This window comes from Schistocerca cancellata, chromosome 1 (genome assembly GCF_023864275.1).
Source record: "Schistocerca cancellata isolate TAMUIC-IGC-003103 chromosome 1, iqSchCanc2.1, whole genome shotgun sequence".
NCBI lineage: Eukaryota > Metazoa > Arthropoda > Insecta > Orthoptera > Acrididae > Schistocerca > Schistocerca cancellata.
Genome location: NC_064626.1, coordinates 1216344362 through 1216370432, shown reverse-complemented (window position 1 = coordinate 1216370432; position 26071 = coordinate 1216344362). Strand labels below are relative to the sequence as shown.

General features: G+C 48.1%; 1 protein-coding gene across 1 annotated transcript in view; it reads right to left on the bottom strand.

Annotated features, from left to right (window-relative positions):
• The window catches only part of LOC126142373 (proline-rich protein 36-like), a gene marked incomplete at its 5' end in the record, with an annotated part of 138157 nt that overhangs the window by 26708 nt on the left and 85378 nt on the right, over positions 1-26071 (bottom strand). The window contains one exon of the mRNA XM_049915287.1: positions 12154-12196. Within this exon, the coding sequence (XP_049771244.1) occupies positions 12154-12196 (43 nt within the window). The remainder of the gene's footprint in view (positions 1-12153; positions 12197-26071) is intronic.

The following is a 26071-nucleotide window of genomic DNA, read 5'->3' as shown; positions in this document are numbered from 1 at the left end:
TCTTCAAATTGATCCGTGTCCTTTATGTTAACAAAAGAGGCAAATAAAATTACAGTCGTGACTGGCATCGTCATATGGTACACAAACACGATAAAATTAAACAAACACTCATGGCTATAGCTGAGGGCAGCCCTCCATTACGAGCCACGATTGTTTACCATAATTCTATCAAGTTTTTATATCGCGAAACAGTGCCGATCATGGCTGTTGTCTTCATTTGCCTCTTTTGTTAACTTGAAGGACACGAATCAATCTCAATATGCTCATTACGATTGAAACAGTTCACTGAACGAATGTGGTTTTTTAGATTTTTTCAAACTTTGGATCGCTATTATCTTCAGAGTCACCACGTTTACCCCTCATCATACATGAATCACTTTAAACGGTATGCAGTATGGGAGAACTTTCAATACTTCATTTGAGTTCCCAGCAATGATACGGGAAACTTTTGCAAAAATTTTTACGAAATACGTTTCATTAATAACGACAGAAAGCCGTAACTTACGGAACTATCAAGACTAAGACGGCCTAAGCCGTGTTAACAGATTATCACGATCGACCACTACGTTCTTAGTGAAATGTAAATTACGAGGTCCAACTTCCTTACACGAAAATCTGGGCCAACTGCAATCATACCGTTAGAGCTCCGGCGCAACGAACGGGTAAAATGATTGACGAAATTTGAATATCCACAAATGCGTAAAAAGACTTTCGGGATCGGAAACGTGGCTTGCGGATAAGATGACTTACTTTTCTCATCCGTGCAGACCTCTGTCCATAGCAGTGTCCTCAAGTCGAATTCTCATCTGAATCTTTCGACTCCGAAACCCAAGTCTCCAAACACCTCGGCGAATGCGAGACGTACCAGGGGAACAGGTGCTTGGCACGGAAAGCTGAACCGGAAGACGACAGCAAAGCGGTATTCCCCGTCACTACTGGTCCATTATGTGGCACAAAGCCCGCAGACTTTCCTGCCCCGCTGAAGCGCCAGATGCTTTCCGTCGGCGCGGCGGCGGTTTTTTACGGGCGCGGCGCGGCGCAGCGCTGTGGAGGACAGATAGCCGGCCGACTTTATCGGGCCCGGCCGTAACAAATTGTGTCTGAAATCTCCGGAGCCGCTGCCAGCTGGCCCGCGTCCAGCGCGCCCCGGGCGACCCGCCGGAGTTTCTAAACAGTCATCAGTGATTTAACGGCGGCCAGTTCCGCCTCCGACACGGGAGCCGCCTGTTACTCGCGCCAGCGTCCGCCAGAAGACGCGCATTTCGGCCTCACTTAGCACAGAGGGCCGGAATAAATTGGCGCTCCCACTCTGGAGCCATCCTAAGAGCTTACGAGCCGGATAACGTTGTACGTAAAAGGCTGGTGCCGAGGGCGTTGAGATACATAATGTGACTGCTGGAAACGTAACTATCCAGTGATCTGTTTCGTATATAAAGCAGAGTGTATGTCTGGAATCTCCTCCCGAACCCTGAATCGATTTCAACCGAATTTGGCACATGAACAGCACACTTCACGAGTATCGGCACTGTGGGGTTTATCACCTCCTAGCTCCAATAGGAGCGGAGATACGGGCAAAACCGTGTTTTTCCAGGCGCCGACACGTAGGCTGCCCTGCATGACAGGTGTGTTGTCTTGGAGCAGTTTCGGCCTGCTTAATCGACGTGCTGTGCACGGCAACCTGTATGTCAGGGGCAAACAAATGATTTTTTAAATCCCTTATGTGTAGCATGGCCTGCATGAAAGGCACACTTTGGGAGTAGTATGGGCCTGCTCTGTTGAGCTGAACTGCAGGTGCTATATATGCCAGCGAGCATAGTTGTTGACAGGTTGAGAGCAGGGGATGGACAGAATGAGGGAGTGGAGATGGAGATATGGCCTGAATGAAGGAGTGGGGCGGAAGATATTGTCAGAATGAGGGAGTTGGGAGGAAGACATGGTCAGAGAGAGAGAGAGAGAGGGGGGGGGGGTGGAAGTAGTGGACAATGGGAGGGGTAGGAGGAGATGAAGAGACAGAAAGAGTGGGGGGGGGAGGATACACACAGATAGAGGTGGGAGGACAGGGTGGACACAGAGCAGAGAGGGTGAGGAGGAGGTGTGTTCAATATACATGTCAAATGCGTATGTGGGCAAAGCTGCTGGGAAAAGGCTATAAACAGCGTTACAGTTCAGGGACACGAAGAGGTTTGCGGATGACACTGTTATCTCAGAGACAGAAAAGGAACAACAGTTCATTGAAATGGATAGCCTTTTGAGAAGAAATTATAAAATGAAAACACAAGTAATATAGTGGTAATGGAATATAACTGAACTGAATCAGTCAATGCTGTTGGTGTAAGTGAGTGAATTACGTTAGGAAATCATACACTACAAGTAGAAGATGGGCCGCAAAATCACTGAGGATAGCCAGATAGGATTTGTCCTCTTTAGTTTCACTAATTGATAAGTTTGTTTATCCACCAAATATTTCTGCCGCAGTTGATCACCTGCCCTAGTAAGTTAATAATATGTAATCGTTTCCAAAAATTATTGGTTGGATTCCTCCACTGTGGATATCAGAGAAACAATGGCTAACTTCAGTAAGTAACGACGCAGAGCAACGAAACTTTCTGCAGTAGCTACCGAAACATTTCGGAAGATGGGCAAACTTTCGGCGCGTATGTATCTTTACATGGGTTCTGTATGCTGACAAAAGTTGCAAGTTTCGTGAGTCGTATACGACGCGCAGGAAGCGGAGAGGATATAATGTAGATGGCAAAGAACAAGAAAAGTGTTGCTGTAAGAGAGAACTATGTTAATATCGAATATAACTTTGAGCACTAGCCAGTTTTTCGTAAGGTATTTGTCTGAAGTGTAGTCTTGAACAAAAGTAAGTCGGGGACGGACGGTAAGCGCTTGGGACAAGAAACTAACACAAGCTTTTGAAATGTAGTGTGCAGAAGATACAATAACTGATGAGGAGGTACTATAACTGGGGGGAAAAGGAATTTATGGTACAAGCTGACTAAAAGAAGGGATCGATTGATAAGACACATCTATGAAGCATGAAGAAATCGCCAATATGGTAATGGGAAGGGGGGGAGGGGGAGAGAGAGGGAGAGGGAGAGGGAGGGAGAGAGAGAGAGAGAGAGAGAGAGAGAGAGAGAGAGAGAGAGAGAGAGAGAGAGATTTTTTTTTTTTTTTTTTTTTGGTTGGGTTTAAGGGCGCTCAACTGCTGAGGTCATTAGCGCCCAGTCACTGTTGTTTGAGCACATGGAATCTGGTAAAACTCAAGGGGATGGAGGGGACACCAGAAGGACCCGACAAAGATGCAGACAAAATAAGTAAAAAGATTAAATGTCCTTGGACAAGCCAGTTAAAGTTATAAAACGCAGAATACGAGCAGCTGCTCAAGCGTCATCAGCTAAAACATCTGGTAAAGTAGATGGCAGGGACAGGACAACACGAAATTGACTAAAGCGGGGACACGACAATAAAACATGGCGCACTGTTAATGCCTGACCACAAGGGCACTGCGGGGCTGGGTCACCGGAGAGCAGGTAGCGGTGGCTAAACCGGCAATGCCCAATCCGCAACCTGGTCAGAAGGACCTCCTCGCGCCGAGATGGTCGGGAGGATGTTGTCCAAGCAGTTGGTAGCGGTTTTACTGCCCGGAGCTTGTTTCCTTGGAGGGATGACCAAGCATCCCACCACAACGACACAAGCCTCTTACATACATCCCCACGAACGTCGGATGACGGGACACAATGGGAGGCTGGCCGAGGCAGGAGGACTGCAGCCCTGGCTGCAGCATCCGCAGCCTCATTCCCAGGCACTCCCACATGTCCGGGAACCCACAGAAAGCTGACAGAACCACCATTATCAGCCAAAGAATGGAGGGACTGCTGTATCCGTTGTATCAAGGGATGGACCGGATAGGGAGCTCCAAGGCTCTGAAGAGCACTGAGTGAGTCAGAGCACAGTACATATGATGAATGGTGGTGGCGGCGGGCATACTGAACGGCCTGATGGAGAGCAAAAAGCTCGGCCGTAAAGCTGGAACACTGGTCGAGGAGCCTGTATTTAAATGTGGCGGCCCCGACGACAAAGGCACAGCCGACACCATCGTCAGTTTTGGAGCCATCGGTGTAAATAAAGGTGTGACCGGCAAGTCGAGCACGAAGTTCGGCAAACCGTGAGCAATACATTGCAGCCGGAGTACCATCCTTCGGGAGTGAGCTGAGGTCGAGATAAATATGAACCGGAGCCTGGAGCCAAGGTGGTGTCGGGCTCTCACCCTCTCTGAAGGTGGTAGGGAGGGCAAAATCCAATTGTCGAAGCAGGCGACGGAAGCGGACTCCGGGGGGCAGCAGGGCAGACACATACAACCCGTACTGACGGTCGAGAGAATCGGCGAAGAAGGACTTATAAGTGGGGTGGTCGGGCATAGACGACAGCCGGCAGGCATACCGACACAGCAGTACGTCGCGCCGGTAGGTCAACGGTAACTCGGCAGCTTCAGCATAAAGACTCTCGACAGGACTAGTGTAGAAGGCTCCGGTCGCAAGACGTAACCCCCGATGGTGGATGGAGTTGAGCCGGCGTAAGAGGGACGGCCGAGCGGACGAGTAGACGAAGCTCCCATAATCCAGCTTCGATCGGACTATGGACCGATACAAGCGAAGCAGGACAGTGCGATCCGCTCCCCAAGATGAACCGCTAAGAACTCTGAGGACATTAAGGGAACGTGTACAACGGGCCGCCAAATAAGAGACGTGTGGAGACCAACACAGTTTCCTGTCCAACGTGAGCCCTAGAAACTTAGTTGTGTCCACGAATCGGAGAACAACGGGACCGAGATGTAAGGATGGCGGAAGGAACGCTTTATATCGCCAAAAGTTGATACAAACCGTCTTTTCTTCGGAGAACCGGAAGCCATTTGCCACGCTCCATGAGTAGAGGCTGTCTAGACAACGCTGAAGGCAGCGCTCCAGGAGGCATGTTCTCTGGGCACTGCAGTAGATCGCGAAGTCATCGACAAAGAGAGAGCCTGAGACATTAGGTGGAATGCAATCCATAATGGGATTGATCGCGATGGCAAAAAGGGCTACGCTCAAGACGGAGCCCTGAGGCACTCCGTTCTCCTGGAGGAAGACGTCGGACAATACGGAGCCCACACGTACCCTAAACTTTCGTTCCGTTAAAAAGGAATCAATAAAAAGGGGCAGGCGACCGCGTAGGCCCCACCTGTGCATAGTGCGGAGGATACCTCCTCTCCAACAGGTGTCATAAGCCTTCTCCAAGTCGAAGAACACGGCTACCGTTTGGCGCCTTCGCAAAAAGTTGTTCATGATGAATGTCGACAAGGTCACGAGGTGGTCAACAGCGGAGCGGCGGCGACGAAAGCCACATTGGACATTAGTAAGGAGCCGTCGAGATTCAAGAATCCAGACTAACCGAGCATTAACCATGCGCTCCATCACCTTACAGACACAGCTTGTAAGAGAAATGGGGCGGTAACTAGAAGGAAGGTGTCTATCCTTCCCGGGTTTGGGTATAGGAACAACAACGGCGTCACGCCAACGCATGGGGACTTGACCTTCGGTCCAGACGCGATTGTAGGTACGGAGAAGGAAGCTTTTGCCCGCCGGAGAAAGGTGTGCCAGCATCTGAACGTGAATGGCATCCGGCCCCGGAGCAGAGGACCGGGACAGTGCAAGCGCACGTTCGAGTTCCCGCATAGTAAAGGGGGCATTATAGGTTTCCAGATTCAGCGAGTGGAAGGAAGGTCGCCGAGCCTCTTCTGCCTCTTTCCTGGGAAGGAAGGCAGGATGGTAATGGGCGGAGCTTGAAACCTCCTCGAAAAAGCGGCCAAAGGCGTTGGCGACAGCCACCGGATCAACAAGGACCGCATTACCTGAGGTCAGGCCAGGTACCGAGGAGTGGGCCTTAATGCCCGACAGCCGGCGCAGGCTACCCCAAACGACGGAAGAAGGAGTAAAACTGTTAAAGGAGCCGGTGAAAGAGGCCCAACAAGCTTTTTTGCTGTCTTTGATGACTCTACGGCATTGCGCTCGGAGTCGTTTGTATTCAATACAATTCGCCAACGTAGGATGGCGGCGAAAGGTGCGTAAAGCACGTCGTCGAGCACGGATAGCGTCCCTACAAGCCTCGTTCCACCAGGGGACGGAAACGCGACGTGAAGAAGTAGTACGAGGAATGGAACGTTCGGCAGCATGGATGATAACAGCCGAGAGGTATTCGACCTGACTGTCACAACTGGGAAAATCGTGGTCTGGAAAGGTTGCCAGGGATGAGTAAAGTCCCCAGTCAGCTTTCAGTATGTTCCAGCTCGAAGGACGTGGGGATGGGGTGTGGTGCAGGAGACGAACGACACAGGGGAAGTGGTCGCTCGAATAGGTGTCAGAAAGGACATACCACTCGAACCGACGGGCAAGAGTGGTAGAACATATTGAGAGGTCCAAGTGGGAGAAGGTATGAGTGGAGTCCGAGAGGAAAGTCGGGGCGCCGGTATTGAGGCAGACAAGATTGAGATGGTTGAAGACATCTGCCAAGAGTGAGCCTCTTGGACAGGATGCAGGAGAGCCCCAAAGGGGATGATGGGCATTGAAGTCGCCAAACAATAAAAACGGCGGGGGAAGCTGAACGATCAGGTGCATCATGTCAGCCCGACTAACGGCAGACGACGGTGGAGTGTAGATGGTACAAACTGAAAAAGTAAAAGCAGAAAGAGTAAGGCGGACAGCTATTGCTTGGAGTGGGGTGGTCAATGGGATGGGATGGTAATAGACGTCGTCCCGAATGAGCAACATGACCCCACCATGAGCTGGGACACCGTCCACAGGGGTAAGGTCATACCGCTCCGAGGTATAGTGGGTAAAGGCAATACGGTCAGTCGGGCGTAACTTGGTTTCCTGGAGTCCAAGGACGAGCGGACAGTGCAGGCGGAGGAGCAGTTGTAATTCCTCCCGATGAGATCGAATACCTCTTATGTTCCAATGAAACAACGCCATCGCTAGTCAAAAAGTTGTGGGAACGAGACGGGGGAAGAGCTGGTCACCTCGACGGCCGCGGAGGGCCAGGTTGCGAGGGAACAACGCTACAACCGACGGGAGGCGGATCCGGTTCCATCGACTGGTCGCCAGCTGCGGCCGCTGTCCCTGGTTGTGTAGGAGGGGCAGCATCATTTGCCGACGAAAGGCCAGCTGAGCGCCTGGCAGCAGAGCGTCCCGGCGAAACTGAGGACGGCCGGGAGCGGCGACTCACGGATGGAGCGTCAGTCGAAACGCGCCGGGGTGGAGAGGGGGATAAAGATTTCTTCTTGGAGGCCTTCTTGGAAGGCCGAGGAGGCACAGGGACGGTGGGCTGGACCCGAAGAAGGTCCTCACGCGCGGGGTCCGTTTTGGAACGCCGGACCTCGGAAGCCGGGGTCCGGAACGTTTCCCCGATGGACGCCTGAGAAGAGGATCGCTTCTCAGGTGGCGTGTGGGGGGAAGGAGGAGGAAGGATGGCCCCTGGGGCAGAGGGGGTGGGGGCCACGGGGGAGGAGGATTTGGAAGGGAGGGATTTGGGAGGCGGAGGCAGAGCCCCCTGATGGGCGGAGGAGGCGGAGGGGGGATAGGAGAGGGGTGAGGATACCGCGGAAGGAGTGGACACAACTGAGGCAAATGTAGTGGTCAATGGCACGGGATGGAGGCGGTCGTACTTCTTCCTGGCCTCAGAATAAGACAGCCGATCCAAAGTTTTGATTTCTTGTATTTTCTTCTCCTTCTGATATGCGGGGCAGTCTGAGGATCTAGGCGAGTGGACGCCAGGACAATTAACGCACCGAGGTGGTGGGGTGCATGTATGTTCCTCACGAAGAGGACGGCCACAATCGCCACAGAGGGGCTCAGCCTCACACCGTGACGACATGTGCCCAAAGCGCAAACACCGAAAACAGCGCATAGGAGGCGGAACGTAGGGTCGCACGTCACACCGGTAGCACATTACCTTTACCTTCTCTGGGAGAACGTCCCCCTCGAAGGCGAGGATAAAGGCCCCAGTGTCGATGCGACGGTCTTTGGGGCCGCGCTGGACTCGCCGGACGAAATGCACGCCTCGGCGCTCCAGGTTGGCCCTGAGCTCCTCATCAGATTGTAGCAGGAGGTCACGATGAAAAATAACCCCCTGCGTCCTATTGAGTGCCAGATGTGGGACAATGGAGACTGGGATGTCCCCTAGGCGGTCGCACGCCTGGAGCGCCGCCGACTGTGTGGCGGACGTGGTCTTGATAAGTACGGACCCTGAACGCATCTTGCTGAGAGCCTCGATTTCCCCGAAGATGTCCTCAATGTGCTGAACAAAGAACATGGGCTTGGAGGTGGCGAATGTCCCCCCATCGGTCCGAGAACAGACTAAATAGCGGGGGAAGTACTTCGCTCCAAGCCGGCGGGCCTGTCCCTCCTCCCATGGAGTGGCCAAGGGGGAAGGGGCAGGAGAACCAGAACCAGAAACGGTACTTTTCCTTTTAAAAGACTCGGCCGCAGAGCGACCCGATACGTGGTGACGTTTCATCTGCGAAACGTCCGCCCCGATACCACCCACTCCGACCAGGGGCTCTCCCCACGGGCGCCACCCAGCCGCAGCAAGGGCCACCTGGCAGGATGACCATTGCCGGGAGTCCTGATGCCCCAAGGAGACGGGCATCTACTCCTTGGCCAACGTGGGGAGGGTGCAGCTCAGGTATCGGCAGTACGATCCCTGTGTTGTCAGGGGGCTACAACCTAGAGGGTACATGACGACCCCACCACAACGGGCTGGCTACCGTGCTGGATTTCTGGTGCCATGGAAAGTCCATCATGATCGCTGGTGCAGATGGAGACGCACTATGGGCGTAACTGGGACAACCCAAAAGGCGTTTAGGCCCAATTTGAGCAATAGTGGGTATGGTTACAACGCCGGTGCAATGCTGAGTGCCAAGGTCTGAGTGCACTTAGGACCAGTGGTACACCACGTAAGGTGTCCTTCCCCAAAAGGCTCGTACTTCTGTAGAAATTTAGAAAAATGGAGGTCAAACCCCAAGGGGGACCATCACATGGAAGGCCGAAACGGTTGAACTCCTTTTAGTCGCCTCGTACGACAGGCAGGAATACCTCGGGCCTATTCTTACCCCGGACCCGCAGGGGGGGGAGAGAGAGAGAGAGAGAGAGAGAGAGGTGGGGGGGGGGTTGGGAGGAGGGGCAGGAACTTTAGAGAGAGATCAAGGCTTGAATATAGTACAGTTCATGTAGGTTGCAGTATTTATCCAGAGATTAATAGACTTGCAAAGGATGGACTACTGTGGAAAGCTGCATTAACCAGTCTTCGGATTCAAAACAACAACGACGACGATGACAGCAACAAAACAGAGTGAACCCGAACGTACCGACAAAATTTCAGAGGTTGTTTAAGACAAATTTAGGGGTATTTTGGTATAAGGGATCCGTCCAGTGGCTCGTTAGAGAATAACGAACAACCACTGGAAAATAGCATAATAGACGTAATATTCCAATACTGGGAAACAAACAGTAATTAAAGTTGATGGCAGAAATGTTGCCTTTTGAGAAATTTTTAACTGCTGTGGCACTTGCTCGAAGGAAAGTAGCGTACATATGTTTCATTAGATTTGTTACCCCAATTACCGTCGTTTCCAGAAAATATTTACACAACAGTGAAAAAGTCTATGTTACGTAATCACTAAAACATACAACACGAAACACTGTCATGTAAAAACCCTAGGATACAAAAGCACTGTAATGCGGTAGCCGTTGCTGCGATGAAGTTCACAGTGTTCTACAGCATTCAGTGAACGCATACAGGAGGTGTATATAGGTCAACTCTTCAGCAGTGAAGCTATCCATGCTGCTGTTTATCGCTGTTAACGTAGAACTCACACAGTTGGAAAATCGAACCTGAGACACAAGCAAGCAGTACTGAACGCAAGAACAATTTAAATATGAAGACTACAGTGGGCATTACTGTTGTCGACACGCAGTATCGAAGTGACTAGGAGCAAGTTTGTCTCCAAGCAAGACACAGAGATATCTGAAGTGCAATTCAGATATAAAGGTAACCAGGAAAGATATCAGCCGGAATGCCATTACTCTGTAAGGAGCCACTAGAGGCAAAGGATACTTGAGCAACCTCCGAGATTTTGCCGGTAGAGTTCGGATTCACCCCTTACGTATTCAGACACTTCAGCCAATGTCAATAACGCACCGTAGGGTGATGTAACGCTTAACAGACTGGAGTTTAGGAGCACGATTCAGACCCCCGTCCTACCATCCATATTTTGCTTTTCCGCCAACAGCGAAGCGCCAAGTTACTGTCGCCACCTTTCTTATCGCCTTGTCATCGATTACGATCCTACAGCGTCACAGACAAGATCCAAATTTCAGAATCTTCACTCAAACAGACCGATTTCGCATTGTAAAACCTCCTCTACACCCTTCATCAGTCTCGCATGTTTTTGCAAAGGGAGACATCTAATTACAAGATACTGAAGTATCTGTGACACAATCATGCGGAATGTGTTGTTAGTTCTTCGTCGGTCAGCTTGACACGCAAGCCAGTTAAGATAAGGAACGAAGGAAAACAATAGCAACGAAAGAGCCACTACATCAAACGAGATAAGCTGCAAGTAATTACACCTAACACAAACGTCCCAACGCAATACGAGCAGCAGTAAGACTAACTTGTTTCTCTCTTGTAACTGCCAGGTGTTTAACTTAGTGAGGTACTGGCAGAATGAAATTAAAAACGCCACCTAAAATGACCACAGCAGTTGCTTCGATTTACAGTTGGGATAGAAGTCTGCATTCACGTATATTCCTCAATACATCACTAACAAATCACACAGTTCGCTAGTTACATTTACTTGTAATAGTTTATATAATAGCTGATGTCACATGCTCATTACCGAGAATTTACCTGCAACAATATACATTTTTAGAGTAGTTCAGAGTAGATCTGTACCAGTTACTGTAATGGGCAGACGTTATTCATGAAAGAAATAGTGATAAGAGAAAGATGAGCAATTAATAATGGCATCAAGTACCTTCTAGCATAAACAGTGTGGTACCATATGGTGTTATAGAAATGGCTGTAAGTATACAACGTTCCTTTTCGTGTGTCTCTACCTTTTTGGTCCTCAATTGCATGTTTAAGAATTCAATGAGTTTTTTTGCACCTTCACTTGTGAAACCGGAAACTGTTATATTTTATGCCAAACGCGTATCGCTTGTTTGTCTACATAGGCCTATCCACATCTGTGGCCTCAAATTACCCTATATTCGTCGTGACTGTGAAGTGTCGTGCTACATTGCATGTGAAAGGCGAACCTGTGTGAAAACTAAGTGCAGTTATGCTATGGTCTGTGCTGATAGTGAAGAGTTCTTACAACAAAACAAGGGAGTTGACAGAGTGAATTTATATTTTACACATGAACCGTAAGTACGAATCCAAACACTCTCAATCAATACGTCAAACTAGCACACATTAGCCTAAAAAGCAAGAGCCAATGTATCATGAAAAATAAGACTTCATTGCTATGTCAAAGTTTCATTCTGGAAACAACAGAAAGCTATACACAAGCATAATGTAATTTCAGACAGCTTCTAATGATTTTGTTAAAAATTTAGTAAAATGAACTTGGTGTCAATACACATCAAAATTTTCAGTTGCGCAAGTGACTGCAACGAAAACTGAAGGATTATCTTAACATTATGAATGAAACATACCCAACATTGGTGTAACATTCTACAATATTTGCACCGGCGCTGCGCGTGTTTCCTTCATAATTTACAAAATATTCTACCAAGAATCGACGGAACAATCAATCAATGCAATTACTAAAACTATAAAAACCACGGTTATAGTGAATGTCACTGCCTGCTGATGAAAATACTGAGTTAAAAAAGTTTATTTGTTGGGCGAATAAACCCTGTGACGTAGTGATCTTCGAAAACAAACTGCTTATGTCCGACGTAACTCCTCTGTCAGCTACGCAACAGATAATTCACTTGACAAAAGAACAAAAACTTGATGTACACACAGCAAATACCATTCAAGACGACAGGGACGCAGACTGAAAACTTAATCAACCAATTACGGCAAGAAGCGTGTAGGATTACTTACGTTTCCGAGTGGTGGTGAAGAGATCAGAGCCTGCATCGGACCCCTGAAACAGAGAAAGAGAGATGGCTTGAGTCGCTGCTACCAGGAACCCAAGCAGGCGGCGGTGTTTACACACGCGGGCCGTGCCAGTAAAAAGCTCTCGCTCACAATAAAAAAGTAAATACCCAGGCGTGCTTCCCAGACACTGAGATAGGATCAATATTTACACCGACTTTACGGGGCCTTAACACACATCGTGGCTTGGGTAAAGAAACACACACACACACACACACACACACACACACACACACACACACACACACAGAGTCAGCCGATTAGAGAAGTCGTCTGATGTCAGTTGTTGCTCGCCGTGTAACACGGCACCTCTCCAAACAAACCCATTTAGAACAAACAAGCAAGCAGAAGTGAAAGGCAGAAGACGCGTTCCCTCCAGCGTGCTACAAAGGCGTGTCCAGCGAGATGGGTTCTCCCTGGCATAGGTGCTGACAGCGCCAGCCACTAGCCGGATCTTGCCGTCAATCATTCTCTTAACACCTCTCCAAGATAGCCCCGCCTAATCGCGTTTACGACATGCGCTCCTGAAGGCTGCGCCAGAACTTCGTGTCAAATTTCCAGGAACGCTAGTGCCTTCACTGACGTTCAGCGCGACGTACTGTGTAAACTAAAATTCAGAAGTGACAGTAAGCTACAGGTCTACCACGAGACCGAATGCGGAAGCGCCAAATATACATCTGCCTCGACACTCCGCAATCCACCTTAACAACGTGTGTGGAGAGAGGGTACTTCCCTTTTCTATTCACGGCATACGAAAAACCGGGTAAGTGGAACAGGCCTAGTGCTCTGAGTTTTGCTTAGAAAATTGATGATGTACATGGATAATAATAATTTCGTAAGGCTCAGTAGCCTGGTGCAAATCTTCCTACTGAACGCCACTCCGGCGACTTCCGCATCTCTAACCTAGCCCAGTTATCCAACCAGGGAAAGGGAACCTACAATGTATAGTGGACTCTGAACCATTTGTTGCCTCGGACGACTCCTCTCATAGTTGAGAGGTGAAGCCCAGCTTAAAACGAAGACTTAAAAATTCGTGTCCCGACAGATATTCGATCCCGCGACCTCTCGGTTTCCAGGCACACGCTTAATAGCTGCACCACCAGGCCCGACATAGATATACATATACATAGTTCATCTGCCGAAATGGACTTTGAAAAGTGAGTTTGTGAGTATCAAAATATGTGACATATGTGGCTGTATCTTTTGACTGTAATCACTTAGAAGCTTAAACGTCTAAGGGGACCATTGAGTTCAGTATGTGGCATAAATTTCAACTTCATATCTCTACGCGTTCCTAAGGGGGGCGGGGGGGAGGGGTGGGGAGGGATGGAGGGAGGGAGGGAGGGAGGGAGGGAGGGAGGGGGGGGAGAGGGGGAGGGAGGGAGAGAGAGAGAGAGAGAGAGAGAGAGAGAGAGAGAGAGAGAGAGAGAATGGGGAGGACGAGAGTTTTCAACAGACCGGTAGTCCACAGAGTGATTCAACAAGGGTTCCCTTTCATCGACTGAGGTGCGAAACCATACAATTGTCGTGCAAAGATCCTAACCGACACACACAAGATACTAGTGTCACGCCTTTTCAGCCGACCGTTGTGGCCGAGCGGTTCTAGGCGCTTCAGTCCTGAACCACGCTACTGCTACGGTCGCAGGTTCGAATCCTGCCTCGGGCATGGATGTGTGTGATGTCCTTAAGTTAGTTAGGTTTAAGTAGTTCTAAGTTCTAGTGGACTGATGACCTCAGATGTTAAGTCCCATAGTGCTCAGAGCCATTTGAACCATTTTTTCGCGAGTCTTCAGTAACAATCCGTTTCGAACAAGGCTGGATTTTTTTTAAAAAAGGTTTTAATGCCGCCAGTTTTTATTATTTACTTATCTCGTTCTCGTGACTTCGGCTGTAGAGGTATTTTCAAGTGCAAAGGTGATAGTGGCTCTACAGTTGAAATTACGATAGCCAGATAAACAAACAACAAAAACTGACGCTCAAATGGCGGCAGTGATTTCACTGCGGCAGGAACTGCTGCTGTGGGTGACTGAAGATCCGTCTTAACCAGCAACTGCACTGCAATGGCCATTTGAACTCTGATACTTAGCGCAAGCCCACTGCTCACAGTGGTACAAAGCTGCGCGATCTCAATGGGCCAAACGCAGTAGGTGACCGAAATCATGTGGTCTGGTCGCGATTGTGTGTGTGTGTGTGTGTGTGTGTGTGTGTGTGTGTGTGTGTGCCCTTTTCTTTTCCCCTCCAAATAATGCAAGATGTCACATGCACCGACATCCAAAAGGGGTGTCGGTGTTGAGTATGTAGATCAGGTCGGAGATGACCCTGTGATGTTTTGGGTGCGTTTTTCGTACAATGATTTGGGTCCAATGATTCGAGTTGCCGTCAATATGAACCGGGACGTATATTGCAGCCTTCTACTACATTAACAGATTAACTAAAACAATCTTTTGGGTCAGTCTCACTTAATTTTCAATTCCCACTGGTTTACATTACATACGCCTGAAGATTCACCTGAACTGCGTGTATGCTTTCGAAAGGCGTCGTGAGAGAAAAAGTGACGTACACAGACAATTATTTTCAAGTATCTTTTATTGTCACAAACAGTTGCAGTTTCTAACCACAGTCCAAGATGGATGGCGTAAGCTTCTACTACATCTTCGTGAAGAGCGTGCTGCGGACACTCCAGTATTTCTTTCAAGACAGCAACAGCCGTTTTGAGAACGCTGTATGCAGACGTTCCTGGTCTGATGAATCTCAACTGGCCCTGCTGTACCACCCGATATTAATCCCGTGGAGAATGTTTGGGACTACTTGCAACAGCTGATGAAACGCAGCAATCAAAAAAATGGTTCAAATGGCTCTGAGCACTATGGGTCATCAGCATCTGTGGTCATCAGTCCCCTAGAACTTGGAACTACTTAAACCTAACTAACCTAAGGACATCACACACATCCAAGCCCGAGGCAGGATTCGAACCTGCGACCGTAGCAGTCACGCGGTTCCAGACTGAAGCGCCTAGAACCGCAGGGCCACACCGGCCGGCAGCAATCAAAACCCTCCCAATTTAGTAGCTTTATGTGATCTAATCATTTATGATTGCTTCCGCTGAGTATGGCGTACCTGTAGGAACCTGAGGTCTTTCTCGCTGAATTGTGACTATTAATCAGAACACAAACGGTTAAGCGGTACTGGCGCAATGCCTACTGTGGGTGAATTTATGCGGACCGTAGTGAGTTTGTTTTATACTGCACGAGAACTGGCTTCAGTCATTACTAATATCAAGCTGTTGGGCAGTGCAGTAACGAGTACCGGGGCGCAACAGACAGTGTGGTGCGTCGCTTAGGCGCATTTTTACAACAGCACAGCTCCAGCCCCTTGCGAATGGCCGTTATTAACAACATCGGCGCGCCGTGGGAGTTTCACAGAGAACGGCAGGGCACGACACGACACGCTGTGCGCATGCGCAGTGCGGCGCGGCGCAGGCGGACGCACGCGAGTCGTGGTGAGGTGAGGCGACCGCGCCAAATTACAGGGGCCAGCCAACAAAAGGTGCGCCGCCGGAGGGAGGGTGGGAGGGGGAGGGGGCGCGGCGGCACGCCTCCATTATACGGCTAATGACACCTCGGCGGGCCAGGCCTGTAATAAAAACCCCGGCGGCGCGCCCAGGGAAAACTGAGACCCTCCTGCTGGATCACACGCTAATTCTGGCACTGTCCGTGTGGCGGCGCCACACACCAGCCTCGCACCCGACGTGAGCCACTGTGCGTCACGGCGAATCCACGCTGAACCACAAAGTACGTAAACTTCTTTGTTGCCTAGTGGGGCAATTTACAGTGGAAGAGACTACCTGTACGAACTCTGAGGGATGTTGGCTTACAACAAAACTAGCCACTTCGTTTTCAATGTTACAGAGAGAACGCCACACGTCGCGTGCTCGGTGCCAAGCTGTGCTTTAAACCTTTGAAAAGTTGCAATGTCAGAGACTGCTCGCATTTGACCAGCGAGAATAATCGAAAATAAATCAAATAATTCGTCTTTTGTGTGCAGATCAACTACAATGGTTTGCTATCGGTACACACGGTTTTTACTTAAGCGCTTCACTCACAAGCGCATTATAATCATATTTCTGTGGCAATTTCTAGCACAAAATATTGCACCTCTTTCAATAGCCCACGGAAGGACTGGTTGGAATTGGGGATCAAGGTCGAAGGAAAGGAAAATTGGAGGAACAAATATACACAGACAAATATGCCGGACATCAATGACAGAGAAGAATACAGGAAAAGATTAAAATGTCACGAGTGGAACCGCCAGGGGAAACGGAAACTGAAGATCTCGGAAGAAGAGCGGGAGAGAAGAAGAGGAAGACTGAAGAGCTTCTGGGAGAAGATGAGGAAAATGCAGTCCACGAAGGGGCTACCCGTGGTCCTACCGAGGTCGTAATGCAAAAAGAAGAAGAATAGCCCATGGAATGATTCTTTCCCTAAGACTACGTCAAAACATGTTGAGGCTCCACACGGATGAGGCTCCAACCAGTTAGACTGACACAGATAATCTCTCTCTCTTCCCTAGCAGTTATCCTGGCGTAGAGGCGTCGATGTTTTTCTTATGATTTAGTGAATTTAGTGTTTTTTCACTTTGTACTCGATACCTTCCCTAGCGCGACAGCCGTCAGTTACCTTGTGAATCGTGCAAACTTTGCTCTCTGTGTCATCATCGCCGGCCGGGGTGGCCGAGCGGTTCTAGGCGCTACAGTCTGGAACCACGAGACCGCTACGGTCGCATGTTCGAATCCTGCCTCGGGCATGGATGTTAGTTAGGTTTAATTAGTTCTAAGTTCTAGGCGACTGATGACCTCAGAAGTTAAGTCCCATAGTGCTAAGAGCCATTTGAACCATTTTGTCATCATCTATCAACTGTTTGAGTGCTGCATGTTGTGACTGGGGGACCAGCCAAGCATTTGCCTACATGTTGGTGGAAATACGCCTAATAACCACACTCAAGCTGACTGTTTACCAGACCATTGCCAGTAACTCGCTTCGCGGTTCGATCCTTGAGGGACTTGCATCTGTCTCTCCCATGCCAGCGCGTTAATTTGTACAGAGAGACATGTAACGACCTTCGACAGATCTGGTGAAGATTACGCCACGAATCATTCGACGCGCTACTGAAAATAACAAATTATTATAATATACATACATCAGTCTTCCGATAGATCATGCTACGACAGCCGTTAGTGTATCGTTTATGTAGTTGGGACAACACTTCCATACTAAATTAGATTTGCAATCGATTTCGGTTTTACATTACACCATTTTCAAGCCTATCCATCGTACCAGGTAATCACCTGCTGTCGCCATTAACTTCATAAGCAGGAGAGAAGCGTTAGCATGGTGGACATCGATTTTTTGCGCCCTTATGAGATTTATGCTGATGAGTACTCGGTACTCACATAGTAACCTGGTGCCACAAGAGGGCTGAAGATGGTATAATGTAGCAGTGAAATCGATTGCAAATAAAGTAAGAGCTATAAATTCAGCACAAGGTGTCAACCCTACTACTGACTGACTGACAAACACACACACACACACACACACACACACACACACACACACACACACACAAGTCATGTGATACCTCCCAATACAACGTCGGAACTCCTTTTGCCCGGCGTAGCACAGCAACTCGACATGGTATGCACTGAACAAGTCGATGGAAGTCCTCTGCAGAAATACTGAGCAATGCTGCTTCTACAGCTGTCCGTGGCTGGTTAGGTGTTGCTAATGCAGGATTTTGTGCACGAACTGCCCTCTGGATTGTCCCATAAATATTCGATGGGATTTATTTCAGGCGATCTGGGTGGCCAAATAATTCGCTCGAATTGTCCAGAATGTTCTACAAACCAATCGCGAAAACTGTGGCGCGTTGTCATCCACAAAAATTCTATCGCGGTTTGGGAACATGAAGTCTCTACGTACCCGAATATAACCATTTCCAGTCAACGATCGGTTCAGTTGGATCGGAGGACCCAGTCCATTCGATGTAAACAAAGCCCAAACCACTACGGACCCACCATCAGTTTGCACAGTGCGTTGTTGGCAGTGGTTCAAAAATGGCTCTGAGCATTATGTGACTCAACTTCTGAGGTCATCAGTCCCCTAGAACTTAGAACTACTTAAACCTAACTAACCTAAGGACATCACACACATCCATGCCCGAGGCAGGATCCGAACCTGCGACCGTAGCGGTCGCGCGGTTCCAGACTGTAGCGCCTAGAACCGCTCGGGCACCCCGGCCGGCCCTGAGTCCATGGCTTCGTGAGGTCTGCGCCTCACTCGAACGTTACCATCAGCTCTTACCAACTGAAATCTGGACTCATCACACCAAGCCACGGGTTTCCAGTCGTTTAGGGTCCAACCGACGTGGTCACGAGCCAAGGAGAGCGAAATCGCACTGTTAGCGAAGCAACTCCTGTCGATCGTCTGCTGCCACAGCTCACGAACGCAAAGTTTCGCCGAACTGTCCTAAGGGATACGTTCGTCGTACGTTCCACATTTATTTCTGCGGTTACTTCACGCAGTGCTGCTTATCTGGAAACACACTACGCAAACGCCGCTGCTCTCGGTCGTTAAGTGAAGGACCTCGGCCACTGCGTTGTCCGCGATGAGAAGTAATGCCTGAAATTTGGTATTCTCGGCACACACTTGTCACCGTGGATCTCGGAATACTGGATTCCCTAACGATTTCCGAAATGTAATATCTCATGCGTCTAGCTCCAAGTACCATTCCGCGTTCAAAGTCATTTAATTCATGTCCTGCGGCCATAATCACGTCCGAAACCTTTTCCTATGAATCACCTGAGTACAAACAACAGTTCCGGGGGAGGGGGGAGGGGGTCTGATGGGTATTGAACCCCTGAGTTCAAAGGATCGGATATAATGTGATCCCTGCCTTCTGTCTGATGATGATGGTATCGAAATGATGGGATGCGAATGTCGTAATTGTGCGTGTATATTTAATGTTGGAGTGTGAGTGTTATGGTGTTTGTATTTAAAGTGCAATATTTATCATGGTTTGCTGAAGTTTCTGGTATTGATCATGATGGGGAATTTTGTTCTGGGGTTAGGTGGATTTTGTCCCAAATTCCTGATGAGAAGGTGGTTGGATTCGGAGGTTTGGTGGAAAAATTTTATGGATTTCTTTTGAATGATTTCCGGAATTATGTTATGATTTGTGCAGATGTCTCTGTTTGATTGGTACCGGCTAGCATCAGCAGCAATTCTAAAGTATTTGTTTTGTACTCTTTGTACCTTTGCTGTATTCGTGTCTGCGGCCACTGACCAAATTTCAGAACCGTAGGCGATGGCTGGTTCGATAACCATCAGCGCGGAGAAGACGCAGGCCATACTTTTTACATACAGAAGGATACCTCCTAACCTCCACATCCGGTTCAGTGATAAAAATCTCCCATGGTCAGACACTGTAAAGTACCTTGGCATCAAGATAGACAAGAGGATGACATTTCGAGACCATGTCACAGACATCTGCAACAAGGCTACAGGAACGATATTCAGACTCTACCCCATTAAATGCAATAGAATAAACATCCGAACCAAACAAGATTTTTTAAACAATAGCTCCGCCAATGCACTGCCGTTTTATACCCTGTGTACGCGGAACTACTGCCATCTGTACGTGTGCCTATCGCTATCAAATGACTTTTGTTCGCCTCAGTGTATTCGCCGCATGTACATTTAAAATGACGGGATATCTGTGAGAAATTTCGAGCGATAAACCAGGAGTGAGGAAGCGATATCCTCATTTTAGAACAGGCCTCTATTGGTAGGCAGATGCAGCACATCCATCCATCCATCCATCCATCCATCCGTCCGTCCATCGGGCATGCGGCCGATGGCAATCTCTCCCTCCTCCCCCCACCTCCCAACCACCTTCTCTTAGAGCGCCCTCGGCGCACGAAACATCCGTTAGCGGCGATAATCTGGCTCAGCAGCCATTTCAAGGCCCGCTGCGTAATCGCATTACATTTACGAGCCAGCTCGCTACATCAGACGGCCCGGCGGCGAATTAGCTCGCTCTGCTCGGCGCCGTAAATTCGCCCACCCGAATATCAATGAAGAGCGCCGCTACGCGCCAAGTTTGGAGAGGCGGAGAATCAACAACCGCCCGCCACTTGTCGCGGAGCGCAATCAGCGCCAAATTACTCCGATTATTAAATAAATTGCAATTAATAGCCAGGTCGCCCAGAGAAACGCCATGTTAATTGCATTTTAATGACTCATTATACGTGCGCTCCCTGCGCCGCTACCAGCTCCGTTATAGCTCTCCCTCCCGCTTCCGTCAACCTGCACTTTCCTTACCCGCCTTTGTTCACACACACACACACACACACACACACACACACACAGAGAGAGAGAGAGAGAGAGAGAGAGAGAGAGAGAGAGACGCCGGAGGAGGGGTTGGTTTTAATTGTTATTCCACAAAGCCCATCCGCTAATTCTCCAAGTCTTACACGGATTTCCTCCTTTTCCCGAGCGTTAACTGTGTCCTTTACCGCAAGTCAAAACTTCTGAAAGTTACAAGAAAACTAACAAAAAAAAAAGAAGAATAAACGAGGGAGGTCACAGCTAGATAGCTGGCTGTGTATAATGAAAGTTTTAAGCCACTTCTCCCGCGCCCCCAGGCAACCTCCAGTTTAGCCTCCCTTAATCCGCCGTTTTTTTTTTAAATCTCAACCTGCAACTAAACTGAGGCTGTTCTACATTAAAGGCAGTATGCGGAGGGGACCCTTCCGCTTTGTGTGATGAAAATCAAACGATTTAATTACCGCCGGCAACGCCCCTCCAGCTTTGCGGTAGAGGCGATTTTCTTCACCACGCGAGAATACTGCCAATTATCGACCCCTCCACTAACACCCCTCCACTAACACCCCTCCACTAACACCCCTCGTCGATGCGCGTACAAAGAAAAGAGAACAGAGAATGAAGAACCTACTTGGTCAACCTTGCCAGACACAACATCCAAACGTTCCACTGCTCGACTAACCTTTTATCGGAAACCGAACTACTTGATCAACCGCGCCAGACGAAACAGCTACACATTCCAGTTTTTCGCGTATACTCGCGTAATTTTTTCTCGGAAAATGACTTACAATACTTGGAATTAATATCAGTTCATCTCTTTCTATTCTGAAGTAAGAATGATGGAAAAAGAATCAATGGAAGTGTCATTAGGCTAAGCAGTTTCTCGCAGTCCAACTTTTAGGACGTACGATATATTTCGGAGTAGTTGAGGAGAATGTTGTCTATGTCTTGCCGATATGTCTTTCGAAAAACCTCACTCATTAACTGCTGGACATATTTATCATGGTCTATTCTTAGTTTTTTTTACTGTGCACCGTCAAGAAACGTACCGAGACTGCACATAGCAGCGGATTAACTTTACGCCACTATAGATTTTGAACATCTACATCCGCACTCCGCAAGCCACCTGACGGTGTGTGGCGGAGGGTACCTTGAGTACCTGTATCGGTTCTCCCTTCTATTCCAGTCTCGCATTGTTCGTGGGAAGAAAGGTTGTCGGTATGCCTCTGTGTGGGCTCTAATCTCTCTGATTTTATCCACATGGTCTCTTCGCGAAATATACGTAGGAGGGAGCAATATACTGCTTGACTCCTCGGTGAAGGTATGTTCTCGAAACTTCAACAAAAGCCCGTACCGAACTACTGAGCGTCTCTCCTGCAGAGTCTTCCACTGGAGTTTATCTATCATCTCCGTAACGCTTTCGCGATTACTGAATGATCCTGTAACGAAGCCCGCTGCTCTCCGTTGGATCTTCTCTCTCTCTTCTATCAACCCTATCTGGCACGGATCCCAACACGTAACTATACTTCTAACAATATTCAATTTGTAACGATATACAAAACGACCTTTTCCGTAAACAAATAGTCTACTCACAGTTCATAAAATTCGCTTTCGTCAGAAGCTACCAGCTTAAAGTAACCCTCTAACTTCACAAATTTTACAGAGAACCATTTCAAGCAGATGCCACACACCAGTAAAATCATACTATGCCGTCTAGCTATAATTGTCCATGGTCAAACGGAGAATTAATATTGCTAAACCGGTAGCCTTCAAATAATGACCGTTTTCCAGAGGCGAATTTTACTCCAAATGGTTCAAATGGCTCTAAGCACTATGGGACATCTGAGGTCATCAGGCCCCTAGACCTAGAACTACTTAAAACCTAACTAACATAAGGACATCACACACATCCACGCCCGAGGCAGGATTCGAACCTGCGACCGTAGCAGCAGCGCGGTTCCGGACTGAAGCGTCTAGAGCCGCTCGGCCACAGCGGCCGGCGAATTTTACTCCATGTTTACTAACTGCCACGGCTAAGTTGCAAATAGATGAGCCTATTAAGACACCGAATCCCTCTCATGCGGCACACCTAATATACGATTATAATAACGGAAATAGACTATTTCGAGAAAACTGCCACAAATGAGCAAGAAGTTGAAGAGGGCCAAATACAGAAGACATTAGGATTTAAGAATCTTCTTATTTTTTACCATTTGACGCCGTTCTTACTCACTTGCTGCTTCAGCTGTGTTAATCATGTGTGTAAGAATAATTATGATCCCTGTTTCGCGATACCAAGAATAAATGACATAAAAAAATCACAGGTGACCCCCAATACCGGATCAGTGAAACATGTTTGGCATAAATAATAACATCCAGTTGCACAAGACGGACAATTATTATTTTTATCGACATAATAAGAAGCCGACCGGGGTGGCCGAGCGGTTCTAGGCGCTACAGTATGGAACCGCGCGACCGCTACGATCGCAGGTTCGAATCCTACCTCGGGCATGGATGTGTGCGATGTCCTTAGGTTAGTTAGGTTTAAGAAGTTCTAAGTTCTAGGGGACTGATGACCTCAGAAGTTAAGTCCCATAGTGCTCAGAGCCGTTTGAACCATTTTGACATAATAAGAATCTTCCTTAGAAGTAACGATGTTCAACGACAGCATGAGATAAGAACCCAAAAACTGAACAGAGAGGAAGTAAACATGATCATCGTTTTACAAGTAACGTAGTCCTAAAAAAGGGTAGCAGTAATAACAGCAACAGATACACACGAACAAATACAGTGCAGTGCAGAAGCTGCCGTTCACCTAAACCTTCTTCAGTGGGAACAGAACGCGGCAAGAGGAAGATTTGGAAACAGGTGTGGTAAGAGGGGAGAGAGGAAGGGGCGCGGGTTTCTTTGTTCCTCTGCCTCCTTCTTCTCTGTCGTCTCTTCTTCCGCCTGCTCCTCTGACTGTCAATCCGTCTGGGTGGTTTCCGTTTCTACCTTGACAGCAGGCCCTCACTATACGCCAACACAACTCGCGTTATAGCCTGCTGCCTGCGCACGCGAACCAGCGCCGGCAAAGCGACCGCGTCAGCTCGCGTGGGCGTGACGGAACGCGCTCTCTTGCGGCGGGTTTATCTGCATAATGTATGTGACGGCGTTATTAGCTCCCCATACATATTAATTCGAGGGCGACACGAGAGCGCAATATAATTGCCAACTGCCTCCGCAGGGACTTTAACAACAGCACTTATCTGCTCGCGGACGTCACGTCGCGGCGCGGCGCGACCGCATTTACATAGATACGCCGACACGAACGGGAGGGCGGAAAAAAAGGGTATCGCAAATTGAAGCCGCGTAATACGTCCCACGTCTGCGAGCTGCGCGGTGCTAAATATCCGCGGGAATGAAAAGTGTGTTGCAGGCTGGAAGATAAGTGTAGAAACACGAGGTGTAGCGAAGACGGTGTGAGGGAGGGCAGAGTAATTCGTCACACTCGACGAAGCACTGAAATTGGCGTGTGCAGGATGTACGAGCGTAGCACAATGCAAGGCAACACGATGTGAAAACTCCTCATAACAGACGTCACAAAAGTGTTCCACAGCAGATTGCGGCGACAAAGTCAAGCATTTACCATACGTAAAGAAACAAGAAAAGGGTGCAAAACCAGCGCACGTGATGTTTCTCACTTTGTATTCTACCGTTTACACAGAGAAGCTTGCACTTGTTTCTAAATAACGTACGATTTGAGGTACCACCTTGATGCAGAATACTATTTGTCCAACCGAAAAATGTTTCGGAATTTATAATATTGTAAGTAAGTTCTTTTCGTTTCTCGAAATATTAAAACATATGCAATGAAACTAAATTAAAGGTGAATACATCACAAGCTATATGCTGAAACATTTAAGCACATGATCGTAACATTTCACGTATTTCAATTTTTATAAAACTGTTATGACGTACTGTGATTCAGTTTACTTTCATTGCACGTATTTTAATTTTCCAAGTACTACAATCAAAAATGAAAACGAAGTGCGGCTTCACGAGGCTTAGGGTGTTCTCGTAGGCACGGTTTAGACAAAAGAGTACGTAAAAAGTATAGGTATTCCTAACTTTCGAAACCAAACGCATACTGGTGAATAAATCCTAAAGCAACAGTAGTATACTCAGTTCGGAGCCTAGATGTCCCTGGAAGTTGAATGAATGCAAACGTGAAACTGCAGTGAAATACTGGCTTCGAATGGAAGATTTCTCTCGTACACTTGAGTCTTTGTCGTGTTGTCAGAAACTGAGAAGCACTAAAGTATCAAATCTGACATGTTCGGTTAATACAAATATGTTCCTCACTTTACAGGTGTGCATTTGTTTAGGCTTAGCCGTGATTTATGGATGTTGCGTGAAACAACAAGTTTACTGACTCCCGTCAAAATTTATTTTATTTAATTTCCACTACGTGTTTCAGAAATCTGAATCTCTATCATCTGGCGGATTTGCGGGGATTAATGCGAGATGTATATGCTGTGTTCCTACTCTGAGATAACCTCTGGTACTCTTTTGTTATTGTCTTCTTCTACGAGACAATGCTACAGGCTACTCATAAGTCGTAACAACACAAGCAAACCGCTTTACTCGCCATAAATCTACCTGACGATGGATGTTTAACACGATCACGCCGGCACTACGAATTGTGTTTCTCACTCTGGGGTGGTGGGTGTACTCATTCTTATTTCAGGGTGCTGCTTTGCCTGAACCATAGCCGTATTCGAACGCCATACTGTACTGTTTTAATACTTTGAGCTTTTACTTTGCATTCTTTTAAAACAACCAGATATCACAGACAATAATTTTACACTAAATTAGTCATAAATGATGTGATATCTCATTTGTTCAGACAGCTCTCTCGTTGGAGGATCACACAAAATTGTATTCACAACTTTTCGTTGCGACTAGCTGCTTGGTAATCCATCATACGTTCACGTACTGCTGGTAGAGTAATTGGTACAGTGGAGCGTGGGCCACCGGTGGTACACGCTGCCCGATAGTAGTGTCTAGTGTGAGCCACCGATGATACTCGTCGTCGTAAGCGAGTTAAGACCTCTGATCGGCGTAACAAAAATAAAATGAAACAGCCTGCAGCGCATCGATACTTTCTTCTACAAGGTAACGCTACGGGGTTCAAGTGGCTTATTGGGATGTTACACGGCAAGTTTACGACTGAAGCAGGGAGTGGTGACCCAGGGCAGTTCAGTTGTGACAACTTTAACGCCACATTATTTGTTGCCAGACTCCTATCCAGCGCTGTTCGCGAATTAGTGAACAGATGTTTATGAAAGCGTAATTGAGACGTCTGTCTGGACAAAGTAGGGCCGCTTGATGGATGCTGATTGCTGCAGGGGGCGACAGCAGACAGTGGCCGGGTAGAGAAGAGACGCAGCCGGCATAATTAACCCTTTATGGCGTGGCGCGACGACTCATTCAATTGGGCGCGG